General features: G+C 40.3%; 1 protein-coding gene across 2 annotated transcripts in view; it reads left to right on the top strand.

Annotated features, from left to right (window-relative positions):
* Positions 1-27429, top strand: part of dhodh (dihydroorotate dehydrogenase) — a 69413-nt gene that overhangs the window by 11171 nt on the left and 30813 nt on the right. For both annotated transcript variants that reach the window (XM_061887723.1, XM_061887722.1), the window contains exons 2-3: positions 13811-13972; positions 22256-22433. In XM_061887723.1, coding sequence (XP_061743707.1) covers positions 22365-22433 — 69 coding nt within the window. In that variant the 5' untranslated portion in view covers positions 13811-13972; positions 22256-22364. The remainder of the gene's footprint in view (positions 1-13810; positions 13973-22255; positions 22434-27429) is intronic.

Below are 27429 nucleotides of genomic sequence, written 5' to 3'. Positions count from 1 at the left end.
TTGGTTGAAAAAAAGAGATAAAGAAGTAAAATACAGCACTATGTCATCAGTTTATGATTTATTAAATTGTATAACAGTGCAAAATATTGCTCATTTGTAGTGGTCTTTCTTCAACTATTTGAAAAAAAAAGATATAAAAATAACTAAAAACTTGTTGAAAAATAAACAAGTTGTTCAATTGTAAATAAAGAACATCGAAGTAATCATCAACTTAAAGTGCCCTCAACTTACTTCTAAACATTTATTCACAAATAAATACATCTTTAACATCAATATTTATGGAACATGTCGACAAAAAATCTAGCTGTCAACACTGAATATTGCATTGTTGTATTTCTTATCACAGTTTATGAACTTACATTCATATTTTGTTGAAGTATTATTCAATAAATATATTTATAAAGGATTTTTGAATTGTTGATATTTTTGGAATATTTAAAAAAAATCTCACGTACCCCTTGGCATACCTTCAAGTACCCCCAGGGGTACACGTACCCCCATTTGAGAACCACTGAGCCAAAGAATAAAAGTGGGTCTTAAGACGAGACTTAAAAGAGTCCACTGTGGGAGCAGTTTGAACATGGAGGGGCAGAGTGTTCTAGAGCTTTGGGCCGACCACAGAGAAGGTCCTGTCTCCCCTGCTTTTAAGTCTGGTCTTGGGCACCACGAGCTGGAGCTGGCTCTCGGACCTCAAAGCGCGCGTAGGATTGTAAGTTTGGATGAGGTCCGAGATATGAGTTGCCAGTCCATGTACAGTTTTAATAACAAATAGCCATGTTTTAAAATTAATTTTACAATGAACAGGCAGCTAGCTAGTGCAAATTCTCAAAAATTGGAGTTATAGTATTTTTCGGATTATAAGTCGCAGTTTTTTTTCATAGTTTGGTGCGACATATATTCTGCAGCAATTTATGTGGGAATTTATTAACACATTACCGTAAAATATTAAATAATATTATTTATATAATTCGCGGAAGAGACGAAGAAAATGTCAGCAATCGTCACACACACGTCAACCAATAAGAACTCGGCGGGGGAGGGTCATGGCAGAAGTGCATTGTGGGTCATAGGATGCTAACTCCTATATGCTGTATGCTACTGCCGTAGCCATTAAGATGAATCATTTCAACGTTGGCGATAACTTATAAAAACTGAGAAGGGCTGAACAAAAATGGCACCGTAAAGGAAATCCTGTAGTGCAGATTACAGGCTGGATGTAGTGAAATATGCAGCAGGAAATAGGGGTGGGCAATATCGCAAATTTGGGTATCGATACCGATCCGATCCGATACCGGAAGTGACGTCATCTGGTTGGGGGGGGGGACTTCGGTGTATCGATACTTTTGAAAAACAAATTTGTACTTTTGCCTTTATTAATTGATTATGATAATAATACAACACAGGACAACGATTTAAGTCATAAAATCAAATATTTATTACAAAAGTAATATCAATAGCAATAAAGTAATGCAAATAAGGTGCAAACAACTACTGAACCTGGCTTGTGGCCTCAAAACACACAAACACTTAAGGTAAATAACAAAACTCTAGTTATTGAACAAAGTTGTAAACATGAACACAAAACAAAAGAACTGAGAAATTCAAATAAAAAAGTAATAATATCAATTACAATACAGTAAGTCGTGCAAATAAGGTGAAAACAAATACTGAACTTGGCTAGTCGCCTCACAACACACAAGAACTTCAGTAAAAAAGAAAACACTGAAAACAAAAGAACTGAGAAATTCTTATCGTTATTTTAGTGCAATAAAATACTTTACAGTTTACAACTAAGACATTAAGTCGCACTGGAAACGCACGTGTGTGTGTGTGTGTGTGTGTGTGTGTGTGTGTGTGTGTGTGTGTGTGTGTGTGTGTGTGTGTGTCAGAGTGAAACTCGGAGCCAATTATACTGATGTGTGTGCGCCAACGCACCAATCGTCATATTAATTGTATTTATTTTATTTCATTTTGGGTTGAAGGTGAATTTTTAAAGTGTTTTTAAATCTCGTTCGCGACCCATCACTAGGGAGGAGGAAGGAGTGGTGAGGAGCGCTCACATTTTTTTTTTAAATCGGAGTGATTTGCTTAATTTGGTGAAGTATCGATACCATCACACCAGTATCGATGCGATACTGATATTCACCATGTATCGATACTATCGATACTTGGTATCGATACGCCCAGCCCTAGCAGAAAAGGACAAGAGGAAGCGGCGCATACCTTTGGAGTTGGCAGAGTTGTTTAGAAGCAACATCGAGGAAGAAGAGTTCATGGGATTTAGTGATTAGGAGTGAGAGATAGTTTGGTAAAGGTATAGCATGTTTTATATGTTGTAGTTATTTGAATGACTCTTACCATAATATGTTAGGTTAACATAGCAGTTGCTTATTTATGCCTCATATAACCTACACTTATTCAGACTGTTCTTCACTATTCTTTATTTACCGTATTTCCTTGAATTGCCGCCGGGGCGCTAGTTAATTTAAAACCTCTTCTCACTACGGCGTTTACCAAAGGCATGCGGTAAATTGAGGCCTGCGCTTCTAAATTTGAGTGTGATGTAAGGATACCATCATGAAAAGCACATTTGATTAAAAAAAAAAACGTTATTATGGTCTTACCTTTACTTATAAATGAAGTCCATGCGCAGCTCCTTCTAATCAAAAGCATCAATAACTTGTTTATAGAAGTCTTCCTTATCTTTCTTCAGTTTTAAAACTCTCTGTCTCGATGGAGATCTTCCTTTATTACCTCCTGCTTCGATTGAAAGTCCAGTTTAGAAAACGGTTTTATTTTAGATATGTAATCCTCCATGTTAAAAGTGCAAGCGAGAGGAAAAAATAAAGGATCGCTGCTCACTCTTGCTGCTTGTTGTCACTTCTTCTGCAGCCGAGTAGTCGCAAGAAGGATCACTAGCGCCCTCTACCACCAGGAGGCGGGAGTCATTTAATGACTCATATTTGACACACGCAGCTACGGTATATTAATAAAACATAGCTGCTTACTGTTCTTTTTAGCATATTCAATAGCTTGGACCTTAAATCCTACTGAATAGCTCTTAATCTTCTTCCCTTTATACGATTTCAAATGATTGAAATCAGCCTCCTCCATTTTGAAAATGATGACGTGACGAGTTTGACCCGGCGGAAATTCTAGACATGCGCTAATAAAAATAATATTTTGCGAAACGAGTTTAACTCGGCAGTAATTCTAGGCAGGTGCATACTATATACCCGGCGGCAATTCAAGGAAATACGGTATTTTAAATTGCATTTTAAATGTCTATTCTTGGTGTTGGAGTTTATCAAATAAATATCCCCCAAAAATGCGACTTATACTCCAGTGCGACGTATACATGTATATGTTTTTTTCCTTCTTTATTATGCATTTTCGGCCGGTTCAACAAATACTTCGGAGCGATTAATAATCCGAAAAATACGGTATATGCTGGCGTTTCCTGGCCCCTGTTAAAAGTCGTGTTGCCGGGTTCTGGACTAACTTTAACCGGGAGAGAGCTTTCATTGGTGGATGACAAATACAATGAAGCTAAAACTTTAACAGACCATTTGCTTCATTTTCTTCCATGCAAAATCTAGCTGTGATCCGTCCTCCATTAAAAGACAAATGTAATATTCATACACAGGTTTGTAAACGGCACATTTCGCGATGCAGTTGAAAGAAAAGATGCGAGCAAACACACGTTGATTAGCGTGATTGTGTTCAAATCCATCACACCTATCTAAATCACTGTAGCGTTTTGGTATTAGATGAGTAAAACAAACTAATTAAACGCGCGTCCGGCAGATGGCTATCACTCAAAGGCCTAATTTACCGCCAACCACTGCTGCCGCTGTTGCTGCGGCGGATTAGCAGCCATGATTTTAGATTAGATTGTCGCTGGGCCCCCGTGGAAATGCAGAGGAAGCAAGAAGATTATAGCCAATGAGGTAACTGAAGTGACCATTGTTACATTTATGGAAGCCATGACACATTTTTTTCGACAGATGGGAGCACTTTAGGGAGCGTTGTATTGTACTTCTGTGTTTCAATAGTTCTACTCTAGAGAAAGGTCAACAAAAACAGTTAGGACTGAGCTGATCAGTGTTCGATGTATTCAAAATATACAAACCTCAGGTAGTCCAATTTAGTTTCACTTACACATCGTTAGAAAAGAACAGTGCTAAAAATGTTTAAAGAATTTATTACAAAACCCAGAACCAGTGAAGTTGGCACGTAAATAAAAACAGAATACAATGATTTGCAAATCCTTTTCAACTTATAAGACTGCAAGGACAAGATATTTTATGTTCCAACTGAGAAACTTAGTTTTATTTTGCAAATAATCATTAACTTAGAATTTAATGGCAGTGTCACGCCAAATTTCTTCTCCTTACAAACCCCCCCCCCCCCCCCATTTACTTCAGGGGTCATGATTAATACGGATGTTTTGTTAACACTATGTTATAAAAATATAATGCTATATAATTTATGCTATATAAAAAAATTTAAAAACAATTTACAAACACAAGCCATGGGATGACATGAGAGGAAAAGTGAGCCCGGAAGTAAATGCGTCATCCCATAGCTTGTGTTTGTAAATATTTTTTTCATTTTTTTTATAATATAGCGTAAACAAAACGTCTGTATTTTTATAATATAATGTTACATTTTTATAATGTAGCGTTAACAAAACGTCTGTATTTTTATAATATAGCGTTACATTTTTATAATATAGCGTTAACAAAACGTCTGTATTTTTATAATATAGCGTTACATTTTTATAATATAGCGTTAACAAAACGTCTGTATTAATCATGACCCCGGAAGTAAATGGGGGGAAGGTTTTTGTAGGGGGGAAGAAATTTGGCGTGACAGCAGCAACACATTGCAAAACAGTTGGCACAGGGGCATTTTTACCACTGTGTTACATGGACTTTCCTTTTAACAACACTCAGTACATTTTGGGGAACTTAGAAGACCAATTTTTGAAGCTTTTCAGGTGGAATTCTTACCAATTCTTGCTTGATTTGCAGCTTAAGTTCTTCAACAGTCCGGGGTCTCCCTTGTCATATTTTACACTTCATAATGCGCCACACATTTTCAATAGGAGACAGGTCTGGACTACAGGCAGGCCAGTCTAGTACCTGCACTCTTTTACTATGAAGCCACGCTGTTGTAACATGTGGCTTGGCATTGTCTTGCAGAAATAAGCAGGGGCGTCCATGATAACGTTGCTTGGATGACAACATATGTTGCTCCAAAACCTGTATGTACCTTTCAGCATTTATGGTGCCTTCACAGATGTGTGAGTTACCCACGCCTTGGCGCCTATAACACTCTGGATGGTTCTTTTCCTCTTTGGTCCGGAGGACAAAATGTCCACAATTTCCAAAAACATTTTGAAATGTGGACTCATCAGACCACAGAACACTTTTACACTTTGCATCAGTCCATCTTACAAACCCTGTTTCCATATTAGTTGAGAAATGGTGTTAGATGTAAATATAAACAGAATACAATGATTTGCAAATCCTTTTCAAGCCATATTCAGTTGAATATGCTACAAAGACAACATAGTTGATGTTCAAACTCATGAACGTTATTTTTTTTGCAAATTATAATCAACATAGAATTTCATGGCTGCAACACGTGCCAAAGTAGTTGGGAAAGGGCATGTTCACCACTGTGTTACATCACCTTTTCTTTTAACAACACTCAATAAACGTTTGGGAACTGAGGAAACTAATTGTTGAAGCTTTGAAAGTGGAATTCTTTCCCATTCTTGTTTTATGTAGAGCTTCAGTCGTTCAACAGTCTGGGGTCTCCGCCTTCGTATTTTACGCTTCATAATGTGCCACACATTTTCAATGGGAGACAAGTCTGGACTGCAGGCGGGCCAGGAAAGTACCCGCACTCTTTTTATGAAGCCACGTTGTTGTGACACGTGCTGAATGTGGCTTGGCATTGTCTTGCATGAAAAAGACGGCGCTTAAATGGCAGCATATGTTGTTCCAAAACCTGTATGTACCTTTCAGCATTAATGGTGCCTTCACAGATGTGTAAGTTACCCATGCCTTGGGCACTAATACACCCCCATACCATCACAGATGCTGGATTTTGAACTTTGCGTCGATAACAGTCTGGATGGTTCGCTTCCCCTTTGGTCCGGATGACACAATGTTGAATATTTCCAAAAACAATTTGAAATGTGGACTCGTCAGACCACAGGACACTTTTCCACTTTGCATCAGTCCATCTTAGATGATCTCAGGCCCAGAGAAGCCGGCGGCGTTTCTGGATGTTGTTGATAAATGGCTTTCGCTTTGCATAGTAGAGCTTTAACTTGCGCTTACAGATGTAGCAACCAACTGTATTTGGTGACAGTGGTTTTATGAAGTATTCCTGATCCCAGGCGGTGATATCATTTACAGATTGATGTCGGTTTTTGATACAGGGCCATCTGAGGGACTGAAGGTCACGGTCATTCAATGTTGGTTTCCGGCCATGCCGCTTACGTGGAGTGATTTCTCCAGATTCTCTGAACCTTTTGATGATATTATGGAGCGTAGATGTTGAAATCCCTAAATTTCTTGCAATGTCACTTTGAGAAAGGTTGTTCTTAAACTGTTTGACTATTTGCTCACGCAGTTGTGGACAAAGGGGTGTACCTCGCCCCATCCTTTCTTGTGAAAGACTGAGCAGTTTTTGGGAAGCTGTTTTTATACCCAATCATGGCACCCACCTGTTCCCAATTAGCCTGCACACCTGTGGGATGGTCCAAATAAGTGTTTGATGAGCATTCCTCAACTTTATCAGTATTTATTGCCACCTTTCCCAACTTCTTTGTCACGTGTTGCTGGCATCAAATTCTAAAGGTAATGATTATTAAAAAAAAAAAAAATGTTTATCAGTTTGAACATGAAATATGTTGTCTTTGTAGCATATTCAACTGAATATGGCTTGAAAAGGATTTGCAAATCATTGTATTCTGTTTATATTTACATTTAACACAATTTCCCAACTCATATGGAAACGGGGTTTGTGTGTGTGTGTGTGTGTGTGTATATATATATATATATATATATATATATATATATATATATATATATATATATGTGTGTATATATATATATATATATATATATATATATATATATATATATATATATACATATATATATATATATATATATATATATATATATACATATATATATATATATATATATATATATATATATATTGCATTTTGGCTTTCTGCCCCCAAGTCAAAAAGTTTGGACACCCCAGTTCTACTGTATAGTACAGTTTATAGCAGCTGCAATGTTTTCCACACATTCTTAACAATGAGCGCCCACTCGGCTTCAATGGTGTGTTAATACCCGTCCACCTGCCTCCCCTCTCCTCCCCCTTACCCTCTGGCTCATCTACTGACTGCTGACACAGCCATTACTCACCAGTTTAAAGCAGCTCTTTGGCTGGACGGCTCAGCCGGTTTGTGAAGGTTTTTGGGGAGGGGTGGAGTGCAAAGGGTCAGGCCAATGGGCATCTGGGATTACCACCGAGCGGCCCACCATCTGCCATACATATAATAATAATAATCAGGGTGAGGAAATCATTTGCCTGTGTGAATATCACAGATATTAAGGATCATTTAGCGCCGACTAGAATCAGTTCAGGAGTATGTTATGTTTTAGTCTCCTTTCCGTCCGATCAATCGACTCATGACCAAACATCACTGATTAAAGCGTTGTTGGAATTAGGAAATACACAGGCTGGCTTTTCCATCTTCACTGTAGTCACTGTTTGTTTTAGACAAGCTTAATAAGTTATATTAAAGTCCCACTAATGAACTTTCAGTTTTGGTTGATTTTGGAGGCGCCAGTGGACCAAAGCAATAGTGTTTTGCCAGATTATTGGTACTAATATTAGGTCTCGAATGGCTAAATAGCAGACACTATCAAGAAGTTATCTTGGATTGCACTACTAACATGGATGTATCGGGGCGGATGCAGGTCCGAAGCAACGAAAGACTGGCAGAGCTTTTTTTCTATTAGCTATGGCAGTTAGCAACCCATGACCCACAATGCACTTCTGCCCCGACCCTCCCCCGCTGAATTCTTATTGGTTGACGTGTGTGTGACGATGGCTGACATTTTCTTCGTCTCTTCCGCAAATGAGATAAATAATATTATTTAACATTTTACGGTAATGTGTTAATAATTTCACACATAAGTCGCACCCCTGGCCAAACTATGAAAAAAACTGCGACTTATAATCTGAAAAATAATAGTAAAATAATATTTGGCATGATCAGCCAAAGACATGCACCTGGGGATAGGTTGATTGGCAACACTAAATGGTCCCTAGTGTGTGAATGTTGTCTGTCTATCTGTGTTGGCCCTGTGATGAGGTGGCGACTTGTCCAGGGTGTACCCCGCCTTCCACCCCAACGCAGCCGAGATAGGCTCCGCACCCCCTAACCGGTTTAGCTCGGTTGGTAGAGTGGCCGTGCCAGCAATTTGAGGGTTCCAGGTTCGATTCCCGCTTCCGCCATCCTACTCACTGCCGTTGTGTCCTTGGGCAAGACACTTTACCCACCTGCTCCCAGTGCCACCCACACTGGTTTGAATGTAACTTAGATATTGGGTTTCACTATGTAAAGCTCTTTGAGTCACTATAGAAAAAGCGCTATATAAATATAATTCACTTCACTTCACGACCCCGAAAGGGACAAGCGGTAGGAAATGGATGGATGGAGATAATCCATCTATTGGGGTGCTCCTGATTAGTCCTGAGTTCAATCCCGGGCTGGGGATCTTTCTGTGTGGATGGAGATAATATTAAAGTTGAACAAATATGCTTTTTTTCTGTGAAAATTAAAAGATAAAATGTATTTGTTAAAAAAATGAAGTATTTTCTTGACACACATCTTTCTAGGCTTTTGCGGTCCATATAAAATCATGTGGGGAGCCACATCTGGCCCCCGGTCCTTGAGTTTGATAGCTGTGGTCTAATATATGGTAATTTAGTGTAGGGCTGGGCGATATATCACGGGTTTGTCTCTGTGCGATATAGAAAATGATTATGTCGTGATATTTGAGTATATGTTCTCACACAGTTGCTTTTAGCTGCGGGCATTACATTACAGGCTATTCTCACTCTTTCTTGTCTCTGCTTCTCACAGACAGCCAGCGCACCTTCTTACATACGTCACATACTGTCACCTCATACCTCACATACTGTCACCTCATACCTCACATACTGTCACCTCATACCTCACATACTGTCACCTCATACCTCACATACTGTCACCTCATACCTCACATACTGTCACCTCATACCTCACATACTGTCACCTCATACGTCACATACTGTCACCTCATACGTCACATACTGTCACCTCATACCTCACATACTGTCACCTCATACGTCACATACTGTCACCTCATACGTCACATACTGTCACCTCATACCTCACATACTGTCACCTCATACCTCACATACTGTCACCTCATACCTCACATACTGTCACCTCATACGTCACATACTGTCACCTCATACCTCACATACTGTCACCTCATACGTCACATACTGTCACCTCATACGTCACATACTGTCACCTCATACCTCACATACTGTCACCTCATACCTCACATACTGTCACCTCATACCTCACATACTGTCACCTCATACCTCACATACTGTCACCTCATACGTCACATACTGTCACCTCATACCTCACATACTGTCACCTCATACCTCACATACTGTCACCTCATACGTCACATACTGTCACCTCATACCTCACATACTGTCACCTCATACGTCACATACTGTCACCTCATACCTCACATACTGTCACCTCATACCTCACATACTGTCACCTCATACCTCACATACTGTCACCTCATACCTCACATACTGTCACCTCATACCTCACATACTGTCACCTCATACCTCACATACTGTCACCTCATACCTCACATACTGTCACCTCATACCTCACATACTGTCACCTCATACCTCACATACTGTCACCTCATACCTCACATACTGTCACCTCATACCTCACATACTGTCACCTCATACCTCACATACTGTCACCTCATACCTCACATACTGTCACCTCATACCTCACATACTGTCACCTCATACCTCACATACTGTCACCTCATACCTCACATACTGTCACCTCACACCTCACATACTGTCACCTCACACCTCACATACTGTCACCTCACACGTCACATACTGTCACCTCACACGTCACATACTGTCACCTCATACCTCACATACTGTCACCTCATACCTCACATACTGTCACCTCATACGTCACATACTGTCACCTCATACCTCACATACTGTCACCTCATACCTCACATACTGTCACCTCATACCTCACATACTGTCACCTCATACCTCACATACTGTCACCTCACACCTCACATACTGTCACCTCACACCTCACATACTGTCACCTCACACCTCACATACTGTCACCTCACACGTCACATACTGTCGCCTCACACGTCACATACTGTCGCCTCACACGTCACATACTGTCGCCTCACACGTCACATACTGTCGCCTCACACGTCACATACTGTCGCCTCACACCTCACATACTGTCACCTCATACCTCACATACTGTCACCTCATACCTCACATACTGTCACCTCACACCTCACATACTGTCTCCTCATACCTCACATACTGTCGCCTCACACCTCACATACTGTCGCCTCACACCTCACATACTGTCACCTCATACCTCACACACTGTCACCTCATACCTCACACACTGTCACCTCATACCTCACACACTGTCACCTCATACCTCACACACTGTCACCTCATACCTCACATACTGTCACCTCATACCTCACACACTGTCACCTCATACCTCACATACTGTCACCTCATACCTCACACACTGTCACCTCATACCTCACACACTGTCACCTCATACCTCACACACTGTCACCTCATACCTCACATACTGTCACCTCATACCTCACATACGTATACTCCCTCGCCCAGCAGAGAAGTAGCAGCATGGGTAACGTTAGCTGTGATGCTAGCAGAGCCGTGCGAGTGGTTATACAAGAGAGAGAAGGTGCGAATGAAGGAATAATTAATTCCCAATAAAAACAGCAGGGAGTCCATCGTCTGGCGGTGGTTTGGCTTCAAGTGAGAATATGTCGAACAGACAAGCTTTGCTACAAAAAGTAGCATTACTGCTAATATGTAGCATCATTTGAAAAGTCACCTGCTAGAGCAGTGGTTCTCAAATGGGGGTACGCGTACCCCTGGGGGTACTTGAAGGTACGCCGAGGGGTACATGAGATTTTTAAAAAATATTCTAAAAAAAGCAACAATTCAAAAATCCTTTATAAATATGTTTATTGAATAATACTTCAACTCAATATTCAAAATATGAATGTAAGATCATAAAGTGTGAAAAGAAATGCAACAATGCTATAGTCAGTGTTGACAGCTAGATTTTTTGTGGACATGTTCCGTAAATATTGTCCATGTTTAAAATATTCTTTTTTTGTGAAGCAATGTTTAGAATGAAGTTGATGAATCCAGATGGATCTCTGTTATATCATGTTAGACCCGCTCCACATCCATTGCTTTCCTCCTCTCCAAGGTTCTCATAGTCATCATTGTCACCGACGTCCCACTAGGTGTGAGTTTTCCTTGCCCTTATGTGGGCCTACCGAGGATGTGGTAGTGGTTTGTGCAGCCCTTTGAGACACTAGTGATTTAGGGCTATATAAGTAAACATTGATTGATTGATTGCTATTACAATCCCCAAAGAGGACACTTTAAGTTGATGATTACTTCTATGTGGAGAAATCTGCATTTATAATTGAATCACTTGTCTATTTTTCAACAAGTTTTTAGTTATTTTTACATCTTTTTTTCCAAATAGTTCCAGAAAGATCACTACAAATGAGCAATATTTTGCACTGTTATAAAATTTAATAAATCAGAAACTGATGACATAGTGCTGTATTTTACTTCTTTATCTCTTTTTTTCCAACCAGAAATGCTTTGCTCTGATTAGGGGGTACTTGAATTAAAAAAATGTTCACAGGGGGTACATCACTGAGAAAGGGTTGAGAACCATTGTGCTAGAGAATGAAGAGTGCTTACTCCGCATTGCAACATCTCCTTTCGGTGCCACACGCCCACACCATCTAAATGTCGAGGCAAACATTTCCACATCAACACCGTATGAAAAAAATAGAATTTAATAACGTCCGTAGTAACATACCACATAGCAAAGAACGAACACTATTTGATTTCCTATTATGCAGCTCATTTTTATTTGACACTTAAAATGTCTCTGACAATCTTGCACTTTATGTTTTTTGGAAATGACTTGAATGTTTGTGCCACTGCTTAATAACTGTTTAATAAATACACTTTTGGTCAATTGACTTAGTTGTGAATTCCCTCTCTGCATGAAAGTTTAAAAGTAGCATATATGAATGCAGTATGAAGAAGAATGTTTGAATGTAGACACATAGAATCATCATACTGCTGTGATTATATGCATCAAGTGTTCACTCAAGGCCAAGGCAAAATATCGAGATATATATCGTCTATCGCGATATGGCCTAAAAATATCAAGATATTAAAAAAATGGCCATGTCGCCCAGCCCTAATTTGGGGATAATCCTCCTCAAACCAAACATGTATGTACAGTATAACCATAATAGATTAGACTCATCATTCGTGGTAGACCATTATGACCAAATATGTTCACACCAGGACACAGATGCCAAGTCAGGAGTTTAGAAGCATGGACATACAGTGCTTTTTCTGTTTTTTTTTTTCTTTTCGTTTTTTTATCAACAAATAATCACTTTGTTGTACAATCTGCTCAGCCACAATTACAATAGCATCCACATTCTCCTTTTATCTGGTCTTAATCCTGAAGAAACAATTAATTTCCATGCAGCAGCAGTACACTTCAAAAGGTTGGTGCTATGCTTGAAAATAATCTGCTAACCCAGTGGTTCTCAATCTTTTTTTCAGTGATGTACCCCCTGTGAACATGTTTTTCATTCAAGTACCCCCTAATCAGAGCAAAGCATTTTTGGTTGAAAAAAAGAAATAAAGAAATAAAATACAGCACTATGTCATCAGTTTCTGATTTATTAAATTGTATAACAGTGCAAAATATTGCTCATTTGTAGTGGTCTTTCTTCAACTATTTGGAAAAAAAGATATAAAAATAAGTAAAAACTTGTTGAAAAATAAACAAGTGATTCAATTCTAAATACAGATTTCTCCACATAGAAGTAATCATCAACTTAAAGTGTCCTCTTTGGGGATTGTAATAGAGATCCATCTGGATTCATCAACTTACTTCTAAACATTTCTTCACAAAAAAAGACATCTTTAACATCAATATTTATGGAACATGTCCACAAAAAATCTAGCTGTCAACACTGAATATTGCATTGTTGCATTTTTTTCACAGTTTATGAACTTACATTCATATTTTGTTGAAGTATTATTCAATAAATATATTTATAAAGGATTTTTGTATTGTTGCTATTTTTAGAATATTAAAAAAAAAATCTCACATACCCCTTGGCATACCTTCAAGTACCCCCAGGGGTACACGTACCCCCATTTGAGAACCACTGCGCTGACCTATGCAACAGCTCATCATACCCTGTCTATTATGTACAGTATATAAAACCATCTTAGGAGAAGATCCCATTCTGATACGAGGACACCCAGCTGTCACCCCAGTGGTCATTTATTGTTCTTTTGTCCGCAGAGGCGTCAGTTGGGGGATTAAAGCAGCAGCGGCACATGTCAGGGAGTGAGAGTGTGGACCCAAGCGTGCGAGACAGACTGCTCGTCATAGTCCTCGGAGCTGCAACACACGGCTCAGCACGCTCCGTTGCAGTGGAGACGGATTATGATTCCACCCAGACAGGTGTGCACATGACACTCACCTGCACACCTGCACACGTGTGACGCTGTTGGGATTAGGCTAAAGGTCAGCAACATTTTTGAAAGCAAGACCTACTTCTTGGGTACTGAGAGCTACCAGTTTGATACACACTTAAATACATTGCCAGAAATAGCCAATTTGCTCAATTTACCTTTAATAAGTAAATCTATATATATATATTTACTTCCATCCATCCATTTTCTACCGCGCCCGATTGTAGCTGAGATAGGCGCCAGCGCCCCCCGCGACCCCAAAAAAGGGAATAAGCGCTAGAAAATTGATGGATGGAAGTAAATATATATATATATTTATATATATATAAAATGGTTATTTCTGTCTGTCATTCCGTCGTACATTTTTTTTTCCTTTTACGGAAGGTTTTTTGTAGAGAATAAATGATGAAAAAAACACTTAATTGAATGGTTTAAAAGAGGCGAAAACACGAAAAAAAAGAAAATTAAATTTCGTGACATAGTTTATCTTCAATTTTGACTCTTTAAAATTCAAAATTCACCTGAAAAAAAAAGAGAAAAACTAGCTAATTCGAATCTTTTTGAAAAAAAAAAAAAAAATCTATGGAACATCATTAGTCATTTTTCCTGATTAAGATTAATTTTTAAATTTTGATGACATGTTTTAAATAGGTTAAAATTTGTTAGAATATATAACAAATTGGACCAAGCTATATTTCTAACAAAGACGAATCATTATTTCTTCTAGATTTTCCGGAACAAAAATTTTAAAAGAAATTCAAAAGACTTTGAAATCAGATTTAAATTTGATTCTATAGATTTTCTAGATTTGCCAGAATAATTTTTGGGAATTTTAATCATAAGTTTGAAGAAATATTTCACAAGTATTCTTTGTGGAAAAATCAGAAGCTAAAATGAAGAATTAAATTAAAACGTATTTATTATTCTCTACAGTAAAAAAAAATAATTTACTTGAACATTGATGTAAAATTTCAGAAAAGAAGAGGAAGGAATAAAAAGGTATATGTGTTTAAAAAATCTTAAAATCATTTTTAAGGTTGTATTGTTTCTTTAAAATTGTCTTTCTGAAAGTTATAAGAAGCAAAGTAAAAAAATAAATGAATTTATTTAAACAAGTGAAGACCAAGTCTTTAAAATATTGTCTTGGATTGAGTTTTGTCTCTCTTAGAATTAAAAATGTCGAGCAAAGCGAGACCAGCTTGCTTGTAAATAAATAAAATTCAAAAAATAGAGGCAGCTCACTGGTAAGTGCTGCTATTTGAGCTATTTTTAAAACAGGCCAGCGGGCGACTCATCTGGTCCTTACGGGCACCACGTTGGTGACCCCTGCTCTAGGTGGTAAAGAATACTCATACGTCTTCTTTTCATGCAGCAGACTTGCACTGGACCCTTTCCACTGTGAATCCCGGCATGTGCCATCACTTAATGATACACAAGCTGTTTTACAGAAAATGTTGTTTAATGACGGCAATTTTGTATTAATCACAATTATTCTAATTATAAGACACATGTCGTGTTTGGACTTTATGGGCTGTTTTAAGTCCATCCATCCATCCATTTTCTACCGCTTGTCCCTTTTGGGGGTTGCGGGGTTGCGCTGGAGCCCATCTCAGCTGCACCAGGGCGGAAGGCGGCGTACACCCTGGACAAGTCGCCACCTCATCACGGGGCCAACACAGACAACATTCACACTAACATTCACACACTAGGGACCATTTAGTGTTGCCAATCAAACTACTATTTTGAGTCATTCCAGTCATTTATTAGAGGTGCACAAACAGTTTTTATTCATCCCGATTCTAAACCAATTCATAATTTTCAAACATCAATGTATTTATTTATCTTTTTTAAGAATCACATTTTTAAAAGGATGTTTTTGTCGGCCATCTCCAAGCAACCAGAAGGAGCTTTTCTAACCTGTAACCTGAAATAGTTTCATTATACTGTAATTGGTGGTTCCTCTCTTTAAGAAGGGGGACCGGAGGGTGTGTTCCAACTGTGGTGGGATCACACTCCTCAGCCTTCCCGGTAAGGTTTATTCAGGTGTACTGGAGAGGAGGCTACGCCGGATAGTCCAACCTCGGATTCAGGAGGAACAGTGTGGTTTTTGTCCTGGTCGTGGAACTGTGGACCAGCTCTATACTCTGGGCAGGGTTCTTGAGGGTGCATGGGAGTTTGCCCAACCAGTCTACATGTGCTTTGTGGACTTGGAGAAGTCATTCGACCGTGTCCCTCGGGAAGTCCTGTGGGGAGTGCTCAGAGAGTATGGGGTATCGGACTGTCTTATTGTGGCGGTCCACTCCCTGTATGATCAGTGCCAGAGCTTGGTCCGCATTGCCGGCAGTAAGTCGGACACATTTCCAGTGAGGGTTGGACTCCGCCAAGGCTGTCCTTTGTCACCGATTCTGTTCATAACTTTTATGGACAGAATTTCTAGGCGCAGTCAAGGCGTTGAGGGGTTCCGGTTTGGTGACCGCAGGATTAGGTCTCTGCTTTTTGCAGATGATGTGGTCCTGATGGCTTCATCTGGCCGGGATCTCCAGCTCTCACTGGATCGGTTCACAGCCGAGTGTGAAGCGACCGGAATGAGAATCAGCACCTCCAAGTCCGAGTCCATGGTTCTCGCCCGGAAAAGGGTGGAATGCCATCTCCGGGTGGGGGAGATCTTGCCCCAAGTGGAGGAGTTCAAGTACCTAGGAGTCTTGTTCACGAGTGAGGGAAGAGTGGATCGTGAGATCGACAGGCGGATCGGTGCGGCGTCTTCAGTAATGCGGACGTTGTATCGATCCGTTGTGGTGAAGAAGGAGCTGAGCCGGAAGGCAAAGCTCTCAATTTACCGGTCGATCTACGTTCCCATCCTCACCTATGGTCATGACCTTTGGATTATGACTGAAAGGATAAGATCACGGGTACAAGCGGCCCAAATGAGTTTGCTCCGCCGGGTGGTGGGTCTCTCCCTTAGAGATAGGGTGAGAAGCTCTGCCATCCGGGAGGAGCTCAACGTAAAGCCGCTGCTCCTCCACATGGAGAGGAGCCAGATGAGGTGGTTCGGGCATCTGGTCAGGATGCCACCCGAACGCCTCCCTAGGGAGGTGTTTAGGGCACGTCCAACCAGTAGGAGGCCACGGGGAAGACCCAAGACACGTTGGGAAGACTATGTCTCCCGGCTGGCCTGGGAACGCCTCGGGATCCCCTGGGAAGAGCTAGACGAAGTGGTTGGGGAGAGGGAAGTCTGGGCTTCCCTGCTTAGGCTGTTGCCCCCGCGACCCGACCTCGGATAAGCGGAAGAAGATGGAAGATGGATGATTAACGTGGACCCCGACTTAAACAAGTTGAAAAACTTATTGGGGTGTTACCATTTAGTGGTCAATTGTACGGAATATGTACTGTATTGTGCAATCTACTAATAAAAGTATCAATCAATCTTTTACATGGTAAAATAAAGACAAAAAGAAAAAAAATGCCTGCATGGCAGCTGTGTCAACATTGCAACTTTTTCTCGATAGATTTCACCTCATTCCACTATTTTGAATGTTCTTATTTATTTTTGCAATAGCATTTCCAGAATGTGCGGGGGCCCGGTAAACAATTAGCTGCGGGCCCCACTTTGGACATCCCTGTACTATAATCTTTTGACAGATTTTTGAGTGCCGTGTGTAATGTTCTTTATTTTCAATGGAACATTTAATGCTTTGGTCTTGTTTACTGGCGTCATATTGCAGTCTACACGTATCTCTTATGTGTGACTACCATGTACTGGTCACACTTATCATTACTCCATGTACCAAATGAAATGTATTCGAGGTTGGTAAGCACAACCAGAATTATTCCGTACATTAGCACCGGGTTTTAAGATGCACTGTCCATTTTTGGGAAAATGAAAGGATTTTAAGTGCGCCTTATAGTCTGAAAAATACGGTAATAGACGTCTTCACAAATATTAAAATGAAGCATAAAGTGCGTTGGTAAAAAACTTAATTTCTGTTTTTTTCGATCTTTTTTACATTGTTTAAATCAAATGTGGGCTTCACGGTGGCAGAGGGGGTAGTGCATCTGCCTCACAATACAAAGGTCCTGCAGTCCTGGGTTCAAATCCAGGCTCGGGATCTTTCTGTGTGGAGTTTGCATGTTTTCCCTGTGACTGCGTGGGTTCCCTCCGGGTACTCCGGCTTCCTCCCACCTCCAAAGACATGCACCTAGGGATAGGCCCCACCCACTTCCAAAGACATGCACCTGGGGATAGGCCCCTCCCACTTCCAAAGACATGCACCTGGGGATAGGCCCCTCCCACTTCCAAAGACATGCACCTGGGGATAGGTTGATTGGCAACACTAAATGGTCCCTAGTGTGTGAATGTTGTCTGTCTATCTGTGTTGGCCCTGCGATGAGGTGGCGACTTGTCCAGGGTGTACCCCGCCTTCCGCCCGATTGTAGCTGAGATAGGCGCCAGCGCCCCTCGCGACCCCAAAAGGGAATAAGCGGTAGAAAATGGATGGATGGATGGATAAATCAAATATTGGTAGATCCTGAAGGACCACCTCTGTGTGTCAACAGCGTGTAGAAAAGTGCGTACGTGAATTCTGAAGTGTGTGCGAGGCACCGCTCATTTTTACCTCACGTTCACTCTTGATTCATCTCGACTTTTCCGGGAAAGAGTGCGTACGCCAGGTTTAGTCCAGCCTAATGCATGAGACCCCTGGTGAGCAAGCAGGCAGGCAGGCCGCTGGCTTGGGAACTTGAGCTCCCCCTCGCCAGGTCTCCGATGCCCGACTCATTATCTAATCTCCCATTGTAACCTGCTGTTATTGCCGCTCTCAGGACTGATGATGTCGCTGTCTGAATACACCGAGACAAAACACCTCCAAGATCACCTTTCGCTCTCGTGTCCGACGCCACAAACTCCATGAGGTTCTTGTAGAGAGACTGATAGCGCTTGTTGGCTTGTGTCACATGCATGCCAGCACACCATTGCAAACTGAAAATTTGACTTTTTTATTATTTGTAAAGAAATATACAAAACAAAATCTGTTCCCAGAAAATTCTGATTTTGAATGAATTTTCAAGATTTAAAATGAATACATTGCAGGGGGGCCTGCGAGGAGGTGGTGACTTGTCCAGGGTGTACACCGCCTTTCGCCCGAATGCAGCTGGGATAGGCTCCAGCCACTTCCGCGACCCCGAGAAGGAAATGGATGGACGGATGGACATTGCTCGAATCATAGCTGTTCGATTGTAAGAATAGAAACTACACCGTTACTGTTTTAACAAACCATTTAAACACACTTATGGGCCTGATCTATTCAATTTTATAGGGCTGTAAAACCATTAAATATTTAATCACGATTAAACACATTTTAATCAGGGTTCAGTCAAAATGAATTGCGATTAATCACAGATAGGTACACTTGTTCATCATTGATAAGTGTGATTTAGACAGACAGCTGTCAAGTTTTTAATACCATGACTGGACAATTGAATTGTTTTAATAAGATATGTTTTAAACAATATGCTTTTTTAAACAGCTCCACACAAAAAAGACGTAAACACGCTTGTATTGACATGAAACAATTTTTTTGAAATACCTGCAGTACATTGTTGTCCTATCAGTTTTTTTTAGAATACAGTAGGAAGAATTTGTATTTCTGCTGTAGGAGCACTTGCATTCAGAGGAGAGGAGCTACACCATTTTAGATGCTTGAATTTTCAAGATTTAAAATGAATATATTGCAGGGGGGCCTGTGATGAGGTGGTGACTTGTCCAGGGTGTACCTCACCTTCCGCCCGACTGCAGCTGGGATAGGCTCCAGCCACCTCCGCGACCCTGAGAGGTACAAGCGGTAGAAAATGGATGGACGGATCGACATTGCTCGGGGTCAAAGTTGTTTGATTGTAAGACTAGAAACTATACCGTTAGTTTTAAATAATATTTTAAACACACTTTAGGGCCTGATCTACTAAAGTTTTATAGGGCTGTAAAACCAATTAAATATTTAATCGCGAATAATCACCTTTTAATCATGGTCTCACTCAAAATTAATTGCGATTAATCACAGATTTAATTTTTCATCATTGATAAGTGTGGTTTAGTCAGATAACTGTCAAGTTTTTCATACCATGACTGGACAATTAAATTGTTTTAATAAAATGTGTTTTAAACAATATGCTTTTTTAAACAGCTCCACACAAAAAAGACATAAACACGCTTGTACTGACATTAAACTTCTTTTTTTAAATACCTGCAGTACGTTGTTGTCTTGCCAGTTTTTTTAAGAATACAGTAAGAATAATTCGTATTTTTTCTGCTGTAGGAGCACTTGCATTCAGAGGAGAGGAACTACACCATTTTTAGATACTTGAATCTTCAAGATTTAAAATGAATACATTTTGTGATGAGGGGACGACTTTTCGACGACCAGGGTGTACCTCACCTTCTGCCCGAATGCAGCTGAGATCGGCTCCAGCCACCCCCGTGACCCCGAGAGGGACAAGCAGTATAAAATGAATGGACGGGTGGACATTGCTCGGGGTCAAAGCTGTTTGATTGTATGACTAGAAAGTATATACCGTTAATGTTGTAACTAACGTGTTAAACACACTTAAATGTTTACTTTTAAATCACTTTTTAACCATAGTTCACTCAAAATCAATTCTGACAGTCGCCTCCGGATGCGCCGTTTTGTGGGCGTTTTTTTTTACGTGGCTCACCTTCGACAGCGTCTTTTCTCCGTCATCTTTGTTGTAGATGTGTAGCATGCAAGGACGGGAATGGAAGAAGTGTCAAAAGATGGAGCTAACTGTTTTAATGACATTCAGACTTTACTTAAATCAATAATGGATCTGTGGCTCACAAGTGCAATAACGCTGAAAATGTATCCCGTTAAAAAACGTCCGATTTGAACCCTCTAATAACTAAAGTTCCTTGGGTGGATAATGTCAACTCACTACACCGGTATGTTTTAGCCCTTTCATGGCGAGTTTACTGAACTTTACACGACTTTATATTAGAAATGGCAACAGTGGAGGATGAATGTTCCACAACAAGAAGATAGAGAAAAAGAAGAAACTTATCGATTACGGCAAAGGCGAACGTGCGCAATTTTTCAGGACTTATGCAGATCCCAAATTATGATCAGCAGGTACCAAAAGGTAAAAAAAAGTAGCTTCTGCAAAATATTGCGAAACAAAACACCAGGTAATATGTCTTAACGTATAGTACACACACCATAATAATACTCGTATGTTGAAGCACAGTACAATCCATCAAGCTGTGCAGCTTCATAGCTTACCAAAGTTGTACTAAAACATTATCATATTTTTGAACACCATGTGTAATGTTTAATATTTTCAATGGAACATTTTGGTGTCGTTTAATTGAGTCATATTGCAGTCTTTACGTATCTCTTATGTGTGACTGCCATCTACTGGTCACTCAGATAATTTCACCATGTACCAAATAGAATAGCTTCGAGGTCGGTAAGCACAACCAACATGATTCCGCACATTAGGGGCGCCGGGTTATAAGGCACACTGTCGCATTTTGAGAAAATGAAAACGAAAAATACAGTACATATTTTATTAAAAAAATATACATGTTGTTTTTTCAAAATCGATTTTTTTTTTATCGATTAAGAATAGTTACAAATAAGCATCCCGACTAGTCTTTTTTTTTTATTTTTTTTTTTTTTTTTTGACACCCCTACTGAATAGTTTGTTTGCATTTTCTCCTTCCTGTGCTGTGGGCGTTTTGATAACATGTTAAATGGATTGTAACGCCTTACTTTGCTCACTTAAGAGACGCCAACTTCTGCGCACAAGTTTGGTTGATCAGCTTTACTATACCAACTTTATTTATAAAGCCCTTTAAAAACAACCACAGTTGAAGAACGAAGGGCTGTACACCAAAAATAAATACAGGCAAAGGAGAGACTAAAAAATAACGTTTAAAACAGAGTAAAATACACTTTGAAAAAGCAAATACAAATTACCCTAAGAACAATTTTTTCAGATAAAATGCTGTTAAAAGTTAAAAACTGTTTAAAGTCTCATGCTGGGTTAAAAGCCAGTGAATAAAAATGGGTTTCAAGAAGGGTCTTAAAAATAGCCAAAGAAGGGGCCTGTCTCTCACGGAGAGGGAGATGCTTCCAGAGCTTTGTGTGTGCTATCAAGTTTGCACATGTTTTAATACACGCAAACCTTCAGTACATCAGACCCTATGGTTCTGGGCTTCTACAACAAATCAGGCTGGTAACTTGTGCTCTTTTTCCATTGCAAGAGGACGCCTCGCTTCTCTGTGCAGCACACGACGACAGATGCCTCATTATCCATGCCAGAGGGGACAAAACAAGTCTTGGACCTGATGCCGTCCCCCCCACCGCACCCCCATGATGGCATTCGGTTTCAAGTGCACCGACACGAGGCCAAAGCCGGGCCCGGGTTCATCTCTGACCTCGGTGAGTGCAGCTCGCACACAGAGTCACATTAAACTTTGAGGGGATCCAAAGGTCTCCACCAGCAGTTGTTAACAGCAGCATTGTCCTGGCTCAAAGGGCCAAGTGTAACTCGGCACCCCCTCCTGTGGTCAGGGCCACCCCCCCGGGGGACACAGATACAGTGACACCCTTCAAATCCATTCACTACTCCGGCGGGTCTCTTATCACGATGACAGAAACTGAAGATTCAAAAGCAAGTCCGAATTCCACTGCGCACAAAAATGATATCGGACAGACGCTCGTGGGCTAGCTGACCATTTTGTAAAATAAATAAGGCAGTTTGTGTTTTTGTGTCTGGGTGAATCACACGGGTGACATCTGTTGCAAGAAATAACTGACACCACAACTCTGACCCCCTACTGGGAAATTAAGACAGCAATGGAGGTTTTAAAGGCCGACTGAAATGAGATGTTCTTATTTAAACGGGGATAGCAGCTCCATTCTATGTGTCATACTTCATCATTTGGCCATATTTTTGCTGAAAGGATTTAGTAGAGAACATCCAGGATAAAGTTGGCAACTGGAGAAAAGCTCTGCCTCTACTGGAAGTCGCAGACAATGACGTCACATGTTGAGGGCTCCTCATATATTCACATTGATTTTAATGGGAGCCTCCAACAAAAAGTGCTATTCAGACCGAGAAAACGACAATTTCCCCAATAATTTGAGCGAGGAAGAAATATTTGTGTTTGAGGATATTGATAGCGACGGACTAGAAAAAAACAAAAAAGTGAAAAATAAACAATACGCGTTTGCAATCGCGTTGCATTGAGACAGATTCAGATGTTTTTAGACACATTTACTAGGATAATTCTGGGAAATCCCTTATCTTTCTATTGTGTTGCTATTGTTTTAGTGAGTTAAATAGTACCTGATAGTCGGAAGTGTACGTCCACGGCCGTGTGTTGACGCGCAGTGTCTGAGGGGAGTCGACGGCAGCTGTATGGACGACACAAGCTCAGCTGATATCCGGCAAGATGCGACTTTTTAACCACAATTTTCTCACCGAAACCTGCTGGTTGACATGTAGTCGGGATCCATGTCTGCTGTGATCCATAGTAAAGTTTCACCTCCGTGAATTTTAAACAAGGAATCACCGTGTGTTTGTGTGGCTAAAGGCTAAAGCTTCCCACCTCCATATTTCTACTTTGACTTCTCCATTATTAATTGAAAAAATTGCAAAAGATTCAGCAACACAGATGTCATAATACTGTGTAATTATGCAGTTAAAGCAGACGACTTTTAGCTGTGTGTGTGTGCAGCACTCATATTCATAACAGCCCGTGACGTCTTGCATACACGTCATCATTATGCGATGTTTTCAAGAAAAAAGTCCCGGGAAAATTTAAAATTGCAATTTAGTAAACTAAAGCGGCCGTATTGTCATGTGTTGCAATGTTAATATTTCATCATTGATATATAAACTATCAGACTGTGTGGTCGCTAGTAGTGGCTTTCAGTAGGACTTTAAATGTGTCATTACAAAATAGGTGTGTTCTGTCGACACAAAGAGACACCTGCAAAGGATTTTATGACGCCGTTTGAACGTTTGGCAACAAAATATGTGACACAGGACAGGAATAAAAAAAGTGAAAAATGTACCGTCATACACTGTAAAAAAAAAAAAAAAGAAGATTTTTTTGCTTTGCAAATTTGAATTAATTGTAGTAGGTAAAAGGCCTACTGAAATGAGATGTTCTTATTCAAACGGGGATAGCAGGTCCATTCTATGTGTCATACTTCATCATTTCGCCATATTGCCATATTTTTGCTGAAAGGATTTAGTAGAGAACATCCACGATAAAGTTGGCAACTGGAGAAAAGCTCTGCCTCTACCGGAAGTCGCAGACAATGACGTCACATGTTGATGGCTCCTCACATATTCACATTGATTTTAATGGGAGCCTCCAACAAAAACAGCTATTCAGACCGAGAAAATTACAATTTCCCCATTAATTTGAGCGAGGATGAAAGATTCGTGTTTGAGGATATTGATAGCGACGGACTAGAAAAAAACAAAAAAGTAAAAAAATAAACAATACGCGTTTGCAATTCCGTTGCATTGAGACGGATTCAGATGTTTTTAGACACATTTACTAGGATAATTCTGGGAAATCCCTTATCTTTCTATTGTGTTGCTAGTGTTTTAGTGAGTTAAATAGTACCTGATAGTCGGAAGTGTACGTCCACGGCCGGGTGTTGACGCGCAGTGTCTGAGGGGAGTCGACGGCAGCTGTATGGACGACACAAGCTCAGCTGATATCCGGTAAGATGTGACTTTTTAACCACAATTTTCTCACCGAAACCTGCTGGTTGACATGTAGTCGGGATCCATGTCTGTTGTGATCCATACTAAAGTTTCACCTCCGGGAATTTTAAACAAGGAATCACCGTGTGTTTGTGTGGCTAAAGGCTAAAGCTTCCCAACTCCATCTTTCTACTTTGACTTCTCCAATATTAATTGAACAAATTGCAAAAGATTCAGCAACACAGATGTCCAAAATACTGTGTAATTATGCTGTTAAAGCAGACGACTTTTAGCTGTGTGTGTGTGCAGCACTCATATTCATAACAACAGCCCGTGACGTCTTGCATAAACGTCATCATTATGCGATGTTTTCAAGAAAAAAGTCCCGGGAAAATTTAAAATTGCAATTTAGTAAACTAAAGCGGCCGTATTGGCATGTGTTGCAATGTTAATATTTCATCATTGATATATAAACTATCAGACTGTGTGGTCGCTAGTAGTGGCTTTCAGTAGGACTTTAAATGTGTCATTACAAAATAGGTGTGTTCTGTCGACACAAAGAGACACCTGCCCAGGATTTTATGACGCCATTTGAACGTTTGGCAACAAAATATGTGACACAGGACAGGAATAAAAAAAGTGAACAATGTACCGTCATACATTGTAAAAAAAAAAAAAGATTTTGTTGCTTTGCAAATTTGAATTAATTGTAGTAGGTAAAAGGCCTACTGAAATGAGATGTTCTTATTTAAACGGGGATAGCAGCTCCATTCTATGTGTCATACTTCATCATTTCACCTTCTTGCCATATTTTTGCTGAAAGGAATTAGTAGAGAACATCCACGATAAAGTTGGCAACTTTTGGTCGCTAATAAAAAAGCCTTGCCTTTACTAGAACTAGCATAGGATGTGCGTGTGATGTCACGGGTTGTGGAGCTCCTCACATCTGAACATTGTTTACAATCATGGCCACCAGCAGCAAGAGTGATCCGGACCGAAAAAGCGACGATTTCCCTATTAATTTGAGCGAGGATGAAAGATTTGTGGATGAAGAAAGTGAGAGTGAAGCACTAGAAAAAAAGAAAAAAAAACACGAGGGCGGTGAGAGCGTTTCAGATGTTATTAGACACATTTACTAGGATAATTCTGGAAAATCCCTTATCAGTTTATTGTTTTACTAGTGTTTTAGTGAGATTATATGGTCGTACCTGTACAACCTGAGAGTCGATGGGGTGTGGCTACGGGTGTAGTGACCGCCAGAGTCTCCGAGGGAAGCCACGTTTCTCGACGAGGCGCAGGCAGCCGGGCTGAGATTTTTTTTTTCCCCCTTCCTCCATGGTGTAAGCATCCGACGGTCGGGGGCAGCTGGTGGGAGGAGGCAAGAGAGTCCGCAGCTGCAGGAGGACGCAAGCTCCGCTCAAGTCTACGGTAAGAGCCAACTTATTGCCACCATTTTCTCACCGAAATCTGCGGGTTGACATGTGGTAGTGAACCATGTTTGTTTGACCGCTCTGTTCCATAGTAAAGCTTCACCTTTGGGAATGTAAACAAGGAAACACCGGCTGTGTTTGTGTTGCTAAAGGCAGCTGCAATAAACCGCTTCCCACCTACAGCTTTCTTCTTTGACGTCTCCGTTATTAATTGAACAAATTGCAAAATATTCAGCAACACAGATGTCCAGAATACTGTGTAATTATGCGATTAAAGGAGACGACTTAAAACTGGGATCGGTGCTGGATCAAAATGTCCACTACAATCCGTAACGTCACGCGCACGCATCATCATACCGTGACATTTTCAACAGGATACTTCGCTGGAAATTTAAAATTGTAATTTAGTAAACTAAAAAGGCCGTATTGGCATGTGTTGCAATGTTAATATTTCATCATTGATATATAAACTATCAGACTGCGTGGTCGCTAGTAGTGGCTTTCAGTAGGCCTTTCACACTCACATTCACACAGTATAATGTTATCAAAATATTCATAATGTAATGTAATCAAAATATATAATAATGCAAGCAGTTTCCCCGACATGTAAACGATTGTGGCGCAACACCGCCGCAAAATTTCCGCTGCAACACCTTCAAAATAAGGTTGTTTTAAAAAAAACAAAAAAAACAAAACAAAACAACAACATGTGTCTCAGTACCTATATTAGGGGTCTCAAATTCAATTTACCTGGGGGGCCACTGGATGCAGAGTCTGGGTGAAGCTGGGCCGCAAGAAAATATTCCTTTAAAAATTAATCTTTTTAAAGGGTCCTTATTTTGATTATCAACATAAAGTAAAATCCAAATATAAATAAATAAATATAAATGAACAAAATGAGAATTAAGGAATGTGAGGCAATGCAAATTAAACAATAAAAAAAACAAATAAGGGTTTGAATTGGTCTAGGTTATCAGGGACTGTTATTACTGACGGACAGGTGTGCCGGTGTGACTGCAGCCAGGCACGTAAAAAAAACCCTCGTCTCCATGGCAACGTTTCTGTCGCTTTCACTCATTTACCGCTTTTCCAATAACGCAGGGGTAGGCAACCCAGAACGTTGAAAGAGCCATTATGGACCCAAATAGCAGTTACATTAGCACAGTTAGCCCCGAACGGGCTAACATCACGACTAACGTGTTACACGTCCGATTCGCCCAGCGACTCTGTCAGAGGTTCATCGCCGGGGTCCAGTGCACCACAGTTTTGTATTGTCACT

Source organism: Nerophis ophidion, linkage group LG25 (assembly GCF_033978795.1).
Source record: "Nerophis ophidion isolate RoL-2023_Sa linkage group LG25, RoL_Noph_v1.0, whole genome shotgun sequence".
Classification (NCBI taxonomy): domain Eukaryota; kingdom Metazoa; phylum Chordata; class Actinopteri; order Syngnathiformes; family Syngnathidae; genus Nerophis; species Nerophis ophidion.
The sequence above is the reverse complement of the archived record's forward strand: the minus strand, read 5'-3'. Positions and strand labels throughout refer to the sequence as shown.